The sequence below is a fragment of the Oncorhynchus mykiss genome, chromosome 2, assembly GCF_057628025.1.
Source record: "Oncorhynchus mykiss isolate SJ-2025 chromosome 2, ASM5762802v1, whole genome shotgun sequence".
NCBI lineage: Eukaryota > Metazoa > Chordata > Actinopteri > Salmoniformes > Salmonidae > Oncorhynchus > Oncorhynchus mykiss.
The window spans coordinates 32,926,905-32,937,875 of record NC_143023.1 but is presented as its reverse complement, the minus strand read 5'-3'; the positions used below and the strand labels follow the sequence as shown (position 1 = coordinate 32,937,875).

General features: G+C 44.3%; 1 protein-coding gene across 1 annotated transcript; it reads left to right on the top strand.

Annotated features, from left to right (window-relative positions):
* The first annotated feature begins 1,183 nt into the window (after positions 1-1,183).
* On the top strand, positions 1,184-10,910 carry LOC110487810 (deoxyribonuclease-2-alpha). The gene is made up of 7 exons (XM_021559730.3): positions 1,184-1,491; positions 2,039-2,133; positions 2,312-2,480; positions 5,418-5,517; positions 5,707-5,871; positions 9,658-9,882; positions 10,041-10,910. Exons 2-7 carry the CDS (start codon positions 2,039-2,041, stop codon positions 10,457-10,459), a joined length of 1,173 nt encoding a protein of 390 aa, XP_021415405.2. The 5' UTR covers positions 1,184-1,491; the 3' UTR covers positions 10,460-10,910.
* The last annotated feature ends 61 nt before the right edge of the window (positions 10,911-10,971 follow it).

The window sequence follows — 10,971 nt, the reverse complement described above, 5'->3', positions numbered from 1 at the left end:
CAAAGGAGGATGTCTCTCCTCATACCTCTGGCACTTTAGTCAGACTGCCAGACTGTGCACCACAGAGCCAATCAGGAGAGAATACATACAGGTCAACGGTGCCAATTCAAAGTCAAGGGGTGTGTCTGTGCCTTTCGGATTACTCTCTCTTTACAGAGAACCCCTGTGGTTCAAGTCAAGAGCTACCCTTCCCCTTTCAGTCTGCTCTGCGCATGTCTGAAAGTGACAGAGCCAGCAGCCAAGAGAGTTTTTCACAGTATGTCATAAAAAATTATTACACTTATGAATGTATGTGAAATGCTAATATGTATTAGATCCAGTACAATGGAATAACTAAGACCTGAATTTGAATGCAGAGTGTTCCGATTCCTCCTTCTCTTTCTGTCCAGCAGGGTCAAGCAAAAACACTTGGCCTGGTGGTTCATGCAGATACTGGGGAAGAAATATAGAAATGTACTGATCCCTGAAATGATTTGACCCATATCACAGCTCTCATACCTCTTCACAAAAATGTACCTACATCAATTTTGGAAAAAGGATTTTACTCACAAAAGACGTAGGAAAATGGACAAACTAAAGGGTGTGCAATATAGAAGGGTAGTCAGTGGACATTCTGAACCTTGTTTGAAGTCAGTAGGTCACATGACCAAGGAGCGATTGAAATTTCAAATGTAGAAAAATTAATGTAGAAACATGTGAGATGAAAATGGACAAACTAAAGGGTGTGCAATGTGTAGGCCCACTCAGTGGACATTCTGAATCATGTTTGAAGTCACTAGGTCACATGACCAATGAGCTATTGAAATTCTACATTTTGAAAAGTTTATGTAAAATCATGTGAGATGAAAATTGACAAACTAAAGGGTGTGCAATATAGAAGGGTAGTCATTGGACATTCTGGATTGTTGTTTGAATTGTTGTTTGAAGTCACTAGGTCATATGACCACTGAGCTATTGAAATTAAAAAATGTAAATAAATAATTTTAAATAGTGCAAGTTGTAAATCAACAAAAATAAGTGTGTGCAATGTGTGTCTATGCCATCGGGTTAGCTACAACCAGTTTTGAAGGTTTTAGGAGTAATGGTTAAAGAGCTATTGAAATATGAAAATTTTGATTTGTCACTATGTTGACGGTCCCTAACTGCTATTGGTTAACGTAAGGAAAACTACAGGCGAATATCCAATCTGAAGCTGTCTTCACCTCGGTTGTTCCCCATGTGTAAAAGGCAGAAGAGTGCCTCTGGTCCAGGGCGTTAGTGCGAGATCCTCCACTAGGCGTTGAAGGCGCCCTGGAACAGAGCTAGCAGAATGGTAGCTAAAGCAAACTATTGTCATTAACTCGTGACCGTAAGCCCGCCCCGTGACATCGTACTTCAAAACAAGGATGCATCTCGACTTTAGAAATGGAATAGTTCGCCACAATCAAAGATCACGTGGATACGGAAAAGCTGTAGAATCAGCATAATTGTCAAGTTCTTATCTACTCAAAGGTAGGAAAGTGTTGATGTAGAATTTTCAATGGGGCACATTTGGCATAGGCTATAAAGTTAGCAGGTGTATTCAACTCTTTCTTATTCTACGAGGTCTGGAGCCTGTTGGGTTTCTGTTCTATCTGATCATTATTTGCGCAGACCTGGGTCTGAATCAGTCCCTCCTCCTGATTAGAGGGGAACAAAAAAACGCAGTGGAACTGGCTTCGAGGTCCAGAGTTGAGTTTGACGGGGCTATACGTTTCGTTTGCATGGGTTATGCTTCATTCTAATTATTTCTAAAGCAATTGACAAATCAATTAGATATCAACTCAATGAAAAATCGGATACTTTGTGTTAGTTTACTTCTGATACATTGTAACAACATTGTAACATAATTGTAACACCAACTTTCGGCTACTGATGCAATTTGTAATGCATCGCTGAGTTCTCTTCTTGTTCTAAAGCCACCCTTTTCCATTTTAGTCAACAAATATTGAAGTTGCCATTTTGGCAATAATTTTTCACAGTTCCTAAAACTATTTTGACCTCATTGCTTTCGCTTCAGATGTTGTCACTTGTCCTGCTGATCCTGTTTCAACCAGGAGAGGGAGGCACCTCACCTATCTCCTGTTACAATGATCAAGGGGAAGCTGTTGACTGGTGAGAAAACAGCTTTGGGCAGACTGAAGATTGAACTGATATGACCTTCTTCCCTTAGGTCTGTTAGCTACTTAGTCACAGACAGTGTGCATAGCAAGGTGTGCAAGAACAACCCAAAGTACTGAGAATCAAACTCTATCTCTCCTCCTCTCTCTATCTCTCTGTTGCTTTCTCTCAGGTTCTATCTCTACAAACTCCCCCATGTTGATCGTGAATTTCCCAACGATGGACAGAGTTATCTACTGATGGACAAAGGGAGCGAGGGATGGACGGATGGAGAAGTGTTGGTGAATGACAGCACTGGAGCCCTGGGGAGGACAGTGGGCCAGCTGTATGAGCAGGGGAAGGTCTGCTTCCTTCTATTATTAATATCTGACCACATCTGAATGAGCTGTGAAACTTAAAGGGAAAATCCACTCAAATACTACCTGTTGATACAGGCTCAAAATGTTTTTTTCATGTTGATATGGCCAGTGACACTTTGTTTCTTGGAAGTCCAATATCTTGAAACTTGACTGCTGACATGCAAACCATTTTGGGACTGTATCAACAGTGGACTAATGATAAAAAATACCAAAAGATAGTTTTTTAGTGTTTTCAAATGAAAGTTTATTTGTCACGTGAAATGCTTACTTACAGGCTCTAACCAATAGTGCAAAAAAGGTGTTAGGTGAACAATAGGTAAGTAATGAAATAAAACAACAGTAAAAGACAGGGTTTATACAGTAGCGAGGCTACATACAGACAGTCAGTTAGGCAGGCTGATTGAGGTAGTATGTACATGTAGATATTGTTAAAGTGACTATGCATATATGATGAACTGAGAGTAGCAGTAGCGTAAAAGAGTGGGTGGGTGGCGGGACACAATGCAGATAGCCCGGTTAGCCAATGTGCGGGCGCACTGGTTGGTCGGCCCAATTGAGGTAGTATGTACATGAATGTATAGTTAAAGTGACTATGCATATATGATAAACAGAGTAGCAGCAGCGTAAAAAGAGGGGTTGGGGGGGGGGAACACAATGCAAATAGTCCGGGTAGACATTTGATTACCTGTTCAGGAGTCTTATGGCTTGGGGGTAAAAATTGTTGAGAAGCCTTTTTGTCCTAGACTTGGCACTCCGGTACCGCTTGCCATGCAGTAGTACAGAGAACAGTCTATGACTGGGGTAGCTGGGGTCTTTGACAATTTTTCGGGCCTTCCTCTGACACCACCTGGTGTAGAGGTCCTGGATGGCAGGCAGCTTAGCCCCAGTGATGTACTGGGCCGTACACACTACCCTCTGTCGTGCCTTGCGGTCAGAGGCCGAGCAATTGCCGTACCAGGCAATGACGCAACCAGTCAGGATGCTCTCGATGTTGCAGCTGTTGAACCTTTTGAGGATCTCAGGACCCATGCCAAATCTTTTTCATTTCTTGTGGGAGAATAGGCTTTGTCGTGCCCTCTACACGACTGTCTTGGTGTGTTTGGACCATTCTAGTTTGTTGTTGATGTGGACACCGAGGAACTTGAAGCTCTCAACCTGCTTCAATACAGCCCCGTCGATGAGAATGGGGGGCGTGCTCGGTCCTCCTTTTCCTGTAGTCCACAATCATCTCCTTAGTCTTGGTTACGTTGAGGGATAGGTTGTTATTCCGGCACAACACGGCCAGGTTTCTGACCTCCTCCTTATAGGCTGTCTCGTCGTTGTCTGTGATCAGGCCTACCACTGTTGTGTTGTCTGCAAACTTAATGATGGTGTTGGAGTTGTGCTTGGCCATGCAGTCGTGGGTGAACAGGGAGTACAGGAGGGGACTGAGCACGAACACCTGTGGAGCTCCAGTGTTGAGGATCAGCGTGGCAGATGTGTTGCTACCTACCCTCACCACCTGGGGGCGGCCCATCAGGAAGTCCAGGATCCAGATGCAGAGGGAGGTGTTTAGTCCCAGAATCCTTAGCGTAGTGATGAGCTTTGAGGGTACTATGGTGTTGAACGCTGAGCTGTAGTCAATGAATAGCATTCTCACATAAGTGTTCCTTATGTCCAGGTGGGAAAGGGCAGTGTGGAGTGCAATAGAGATTGCATCATATGTGGATCTGTTTTGGCGGTATGCAAATTGGAGTGGGTCTAGGGTTTCTGGGATAATGGTATTGATGTGAGCCATTACCAACCTTTCAAAGCACTTCATGGCTACGGATGTGAGTGCTACGAGTCTGTAGTCATTTAGGCAGGTTGCCTTTGTGTTCTTGGGCAAAGGGACAATGGTGGTCTGCTTGAAACCTGTTGGTATTACAGACTCAATCAGGGACATGTTGAAAATGTCAGTGAAGACACCTGCCAGTTGGTCAGCACATGCCCGGAGCACACATCCTGGTAATCCGTCTTGCCCCGCACCCTTGTATATGTTGACCTGTTTAAAGGTCTTACTCATGTCGGATACGGAGAGCGTGTTCACACAGTCGTCCGGAACAGTTGATGCTCTCATGCATGCCTCAGTGTTGCTTGCCCTCGAAGCGAGCATAGAAGTGATTTAGCTTGGAACATGTTCCAGTCTGTGCTAGCAAAACAGTCCTGTAGCTTAGCATCTGCTTCATCTGACCAACCACTTTTTTAATAGACTGAGTCACTGGTGCTTCCTGCTTTAATTTTTGCTTGTAAGCAGGAATCAGGAGGATAGAGTTGTGGTTGGATTTACCAAATAGAGGGCGAGGGAGAGCTTTGCACGCGTCTCTGTGTGTGGAGTACAGGTGATCTAGAATTTTTTTCCCTCTGGTTGCACATTTAACATGTTGATAGAAATTTGGTAGAACTGATTTAAGTTTCCCTGCATTAAAGTCTCCGGCCACTAGGAGCGCCACCTCTGGGTGAGTGGTTTCCTGTTAGCTTATTTCCTTATACAGTTGAATGAGTGCGGTCTTAGTGCCAGCATCTGTCTGTGGTGGTAGATACACAGCCTTAACAGTTTCATTTGCAGTAACACATAGCAGTATTTATTTAGCAGCTATTTTTGGTAGCTGGCCGCTCAGAATGTTTTTTTGTCACAGTGGAATGAGACAGAATGACACAGAAAATAGAAATGTGGAACTATAACTTTTTGTGGGTTGTGTGTTTCACTGTCTAATTTTCACTAAGGAGCAATTGGAGTTTTCTTTTCACCAAGACAGCCATGATAAATAAATACAGCACATGACGTTATCAAAGAACTAACACTATTGACACTATAACCCTTGTTTCTGAGTTTAGAGTTTACAATATGCATGGAAGTGTATATCTTCTGATGATGAGTGTGTCTACTTTCCCTTGCAGAATGAAGACATTGCATACATCCTGTATAATGACCAGAGACCACCCGAGGAGGGAGGAAGAGGATTTGGTTTCCTTAGTAGCCGAGGTGGCCACACAAAAGGTCAGGACAATATAAACCTCAGCTGTATACTGTATACAGGCACCATATTATAATGTTAATCTCAGCACCCAGGCATCTGGCCAGCTACTCCATTTGTAGTATGTTAATGTTTTTGTCAGACAAGAAAGTACTGTTGTGAAATGACTCAGTTTTCAATGAGTGACTGGTATCTCCCTCTCTCCATCTCAGGTGTTGTCTTATTGGACAAGACACAGGGCTACTGGTTGGTCCATAGCACCCCTCATTTCCCCCCTGTAAAGGAAATGGGGCAATATTCCTACCCAGGTAGTGGTGTAAAGAACGGACAGAACTTCATCTGTGTGACCTACCCACTGGAACGCTTTCAGGCCATTGGTAAGACTGTAATCCAGTATAAGTCATTTGGAATACTATAGGTTTACCATAGAATTCTGAAAAAGGATCTTGGATTATCCACCCTGTTATAATGCATGAAACTGTGAATTGTTTCTATTTCATGCGACTGTTTCATGCTGAGGCAGACTCTCACAACCCGATCCGACTGGGATATGTTCCCCATAGCGTCGGATAATAACGTTGATGAATACGCTGATTCGGTGAGCGAGTTTATTAGCAAGCGCATCGGTGATGTTGTACCCACAGCGTCTATTAAAACCTTCTCCAACCAGAGACCGTGGATTGGTGGCAGCATTCGTGCAAAACTGAAAGCGCGAACCACTTCTTTAAATCAGGGCAAGGCGACTGGAAACATGACCGAATACAAACAGTGTAGCAATTCCCTCCGCATGGCAATCAAACAAGCTAAGCGTCAGTATAGAGACAAAGTAGAGTTGCAATTCAATGGCTCAGACACGAGAGGTATGTGGCAGGGTCTACAGTCAATCATGGACTACAAAAAGAAAACCATCCCCGTCGCGGACCAGGATGTCCTGCTCCCAGACAAACTAAAAAACTTCTTTGCTCGCTTTGTGCTTTGAGAGACTAGTCAAGGATCATATCACCTCCACCCTACCTGACACCCTAGACCCACTCCAATTTGCTTACCGCCCCAATAGGTCCACGGATGACGCAATCACAATCACACTGCCCTAACCCATCTGGACAAGAGGAATACCAATGTAAGGATGACCCTGGGTCTCGACCCCGCCCTGTGCATCTGGGTCCTGGACTTCCTGACGGGCCGCCCCCAGGTGTTGAGGGTAGAAAACATCTCCACCCGCTGATCCTCAACACTGGGGACCCACAAGAGTGCGTTCTCAGCCCTCTCCTGTACTCCCTGTTCACCCATGACTGCGTGGCCATGCTCGCCTCCAACTCAATCATCAAGTTTGCAGACGACACTACAGTGGTAGGCTTGATTACCAACAACGACGAGATGGCCTACAGGGAGGAGGTGAGGGCCCCTCGGAGTGTGGTGTCAGGAAAATAACCTCACACTCAACGTCAACAAAACAAAGGAGATGATCGTGGACTTCAGGAAACAGCAGAGGGAGCCCCCCCCCCCTATCCACATCGACGGGACAGTAGTGGAGAAGGTGGAACGTTTTAAGTTCCTCGGCGTACACATTACGGACAAACTGAAATGGTCCACCCACACAGACAGGGTGGTGAAGAAGGCGCAACAGTGCCTCTTCAACCTCAGGAGGCTGAAGAAATTCGGCTTGTCACCAAAAACACTCACAAACTTTTACAGATGCACAATCGATAGCATCCTGTCGGGCTATATCACCACCTGGTACGGCAACTGCTCCGCCCACAACCGTAAGGCTCTCCAGAGGGTAGTGAGGTCTGCACAACACATCATCGGGGGCAAACTACCTGGAACTAGAAGCACAAGCATCCATGTGTATGTGACAAATAACATTTGATTTGATTTGACAAGGTGGGAAATCCGTCGACGTGCCCTTGAGCAAGGCACTGAACCCTATTTTTCCCCAGGGGTGCCTTACTATTATTGCTGACCCTAAAAACTTCTCCACAGTAATAGTGGGTCTCTAATGATAAAGTACTGCTGACCCTATCACTGAAAATCCTGCATGCAGTGAACAAAGAAAATACAATGAACTCATTATTACGCAACAGTTAATAAAGCCACAGTAATGTTGACACAACAATTGTGAACCAAAAATAACATTTGCATAAACAATTTAGGTTATTAGCATTTTAGCATATTGTAGTAGCAAGTGCCACTACAACCTGGCTAGCAATTGGTGCTGTTACCATAGTGACAGATAGGGTTATCCTCTATGGCACTGTAACTATAGACACCATACTCCTCCCGCTGTGCGATGTTTGCTTTGTAAGTTCCATGTCTCTTGTGGAGTTATACTGAACAGGAATATAAACGCAACATGCAACGTCTGGTGAGTATGCAGGCCATGGAAGAACTGGGCCATTTTCAGCTTCTAGGAATTGTTTACATATCCTTGTAACATGGGTCCGTGCATTATCATGCTGAAACATGAGGTGATGGCGGTGGATGAATGGTATGACAATGGGCCTCAGGATCTCGTCATGGTATCTCTGTGCATTCAAATTGCCATTGTTAAAGTGCAATTGTGTTTGTTGTCCTTAGCTTATGCCTGCCCTTACCATAACCCCACTGCCACCATGAGATAAGGCGTAAGGCGCTACCGAGGGTAGTGCGAAGGGCCCAGTACATCACTGGGACCAAGCTTCCTGCCATCCAGGACCTACAGTATATAATAGGCGGTGTCAGAGGAAAGCCACATAATATTGTCAGAGACTCTAGTCACCCAAGATATAGACTGTTCTCTCTGCTACCGCACGGCAAGCGGTACCGGAGCGCCAAGTCTAGGACCAAAAGGCTCCTTAACAGCTTCTACCCCCAAGCCATTAGACTGCTGAACAATTCATAAATATTGCCACCGGACAATTTACATTGACCCCCCCCCCCTACCCCCTCTTGTACACTGCTACTACTCGCTGTTTGTTTGTTACATATTCATAGTCACCTTGCCCCCACCTACATGTACAGATTACCTCAACTAGCATGTACCCCCGCACACTGACTCAGTACCGTTGCCCCTGTATATAGCCTCGTTATTGTTATTCTTATTGTGTTACTTTTTATTATTACTTTTTATTTTAGCCTACCTGGTAAATATTTTCTTCTTCTTGAACTGCCCTGTTGGTTTGTAAGTAAGCATTTCACAGTAAAGTCTACACTTGTTGTATTCGGCGCATGTGGCAAATAAAGTTTGATTTGATACTCTGTTCACAACGTTGACATCAACAAACCTCTCGCCCACACAACGGCATACATGTGGTCTGCAGTTGTGAAGCCGGTTGAACATACTGCCAAATTCTCTAAAATGACGTTGGATGTCGCTTATAGTAGAGAAATTAACATTCAATTATCTGGTAACAGCTCTGGTGGATATTCCTGCAGTCAGCATGCCAATTGCACGCTCCCTCAAAACTTGAGACATTTGTGGCATTGTAATGTGTGAAAAAACTGCACATCTTAGAGTGGCATTTTATTGTCCCCAGTACAAGGTGCACCTGTGCAATGATCATGCTGTTTAATCAGCTTCTTGATATGCCACACCTGTCAAGTGGATGGATTATCTTTGCAAAGGAGAAATGCTCACTAACAGTGCACAACATTTGAGAGAAAAAAGCATTTTGTGTGTATGGAACATTTCTGGGATCTTTTATTTCAGCTCATGAAACATGGGACCAACACTTCACGTGTTGTGTATATATTTTTGTTCAGCTTAAGATGAGTGTCATTAAATTGTGATGGGAGTTCTCAGTGGAGGCCAACTTTCATCGTCCTCAAAGCATTGTCTTGTCTTAAAACATTTTCAATCTCATCTTAGCCACAGTCAGTGGTCTAATACGTACGGGCATTTGTCTGCTACTCTGTTTGAACATTTTGAAAAGTCATCATACTAATAAGTCATGTAATAAGTCATAGATTAAGATAGTACTTGTCTTGAAGCTTGGTGCCTATTGAATCAGACAGACAGACAGACAGACAGACAGACAGACAGACAGACAGACAGACAGACAGACAGACAGACAGACAGACAGATTGATCAGTCAATTCATAATGATTTGCTTTAGTTTTGACACAATTCATTGATTTAAATGTTTGAAGTGTTCAATTGACATGTATTATGTTTTAAATTGCAGGAGAGCAGTTGCAGATCAACCAGCCCAATGTGTATGACTGTGGTGTCCCTGCTTCCTTGGCCTCTCTGGTGCCCGCACTGGCTGACGTCTGTAACAACAGCCAAGGGCAGATGGCCTATAGCAACTTACCGCACACCCAACCCGCATCCAATCGCAGCGTGTCTCTCACCTCATTGGGTGGAACCGAGTTCATCAGCTTTGCCAAGGGGAGATCATTCAATAATGGTAAGGAACCGTTTAGAAACTATTTGTTTGTCATTTTTTTAACTGTTGAAGTGTTGTTTCATGGTTAGAATGACCATTCATGTCATTGACGTTTTGTAGTTGTGAATGACCCAACATTTAACCACAATATCCCCATTTCCCCTCCTGTCTCCCATTAGAACTGTACCACTCCTGGGTGGCTCCCTCCCTCCAGTCAGACCTCCTAGTCCAGTTCTGGATCCGCTCCACTGGCATCCTGCCCTCTGACTGCTCCCTGGGCTGGAAGGTCCTGGACATCCAGCTTATCTCCCCAGGCGGGAGGATCACCTTCAAGGCCTCCAACGACCACTCCAAGTGGGCCGTGAGTACCACCGGGGGTGGGGTGGATGGAGCTGCTGGCTGGGTGTGTGTGGGCGACATCAACCGGAACGAGGCTGAGGAGAAGAGAGGGGGCGGGACGGTGTGTCTGCAGGACGCCACGGTGTGGAAGGCCTATCGGACAGCGGCGCTGGAGTGTGAGATGTGCGGGGGAGGGACTAGCAGGTGTGATGTGGACGTAGAGGATGCAAGGCACTACCAGGGAGATATGAAGCAGTAAGCATCAGTGTAAAGTTACTAGTATGCACACAGTAGGTACCCCATAGAATGTTGATTAATAACATCTAATTCACTCTTTTTATGGCAGTTTTGGAGTTTTTCATAAATTGCCATGAATAGAAACATATTTGAAAGGGAAGTGGCACTCCTGTAATAATTCAACAATGAGCACTTTGCTACATTCTGTGTAGTTCTATAAGTTGCTAATGACTGTAGGAAATGTTGATTGTGATCTCAGGTACATTTTATATGCTTCTGTTTTCAACCTTTTTTTTTTTATGTAGAATTTGTATTTTATTTTTATGATCGTTAAAGTATGTCTAATGTTTTTTCTTTATTTCTCTTTTACTTTTTAGTCAAATGTTTGGTGACGTTTTCAGCTTTTAGCTTGAAACAGGCAAAGATACTGTCTTCTGTCCCAATAAAGAAAGGACTGTTACGAGGTGCACAAATATTTTGCGTACGGTTCTCCATTATACCTCCTCACCCACCAACAAGCCAGATACTAAACCA

What these genes read in the sequence shown, in the direction of transcription:
- LOC110487810 (XM_021559730.3), top strand. Translation starts at nt 2,039, where the DNA reads ATGTTGTCACTTGTCCTGCTGATCCTGTTTCAACCAGGAGAGGGAGGC. An exon ending in GGAACGCTTTCAGGCCATTG is followed by an intron (nt 5,872 to 9,657) that starts GTAAGACTGTAA and finishes TTTAAATTGCAG; the next exon opens with GAGAGCAGTTGCAGATCAAC. An exon ending in GGGGAGATCATTCAATAATG is followed by an intron (nt 9,883 to 10,040) that starts GTAAGGAACCGT and finishes GTCTCCCATTAG; the next exon opens with AACTGTACCACTCCTGGGTG.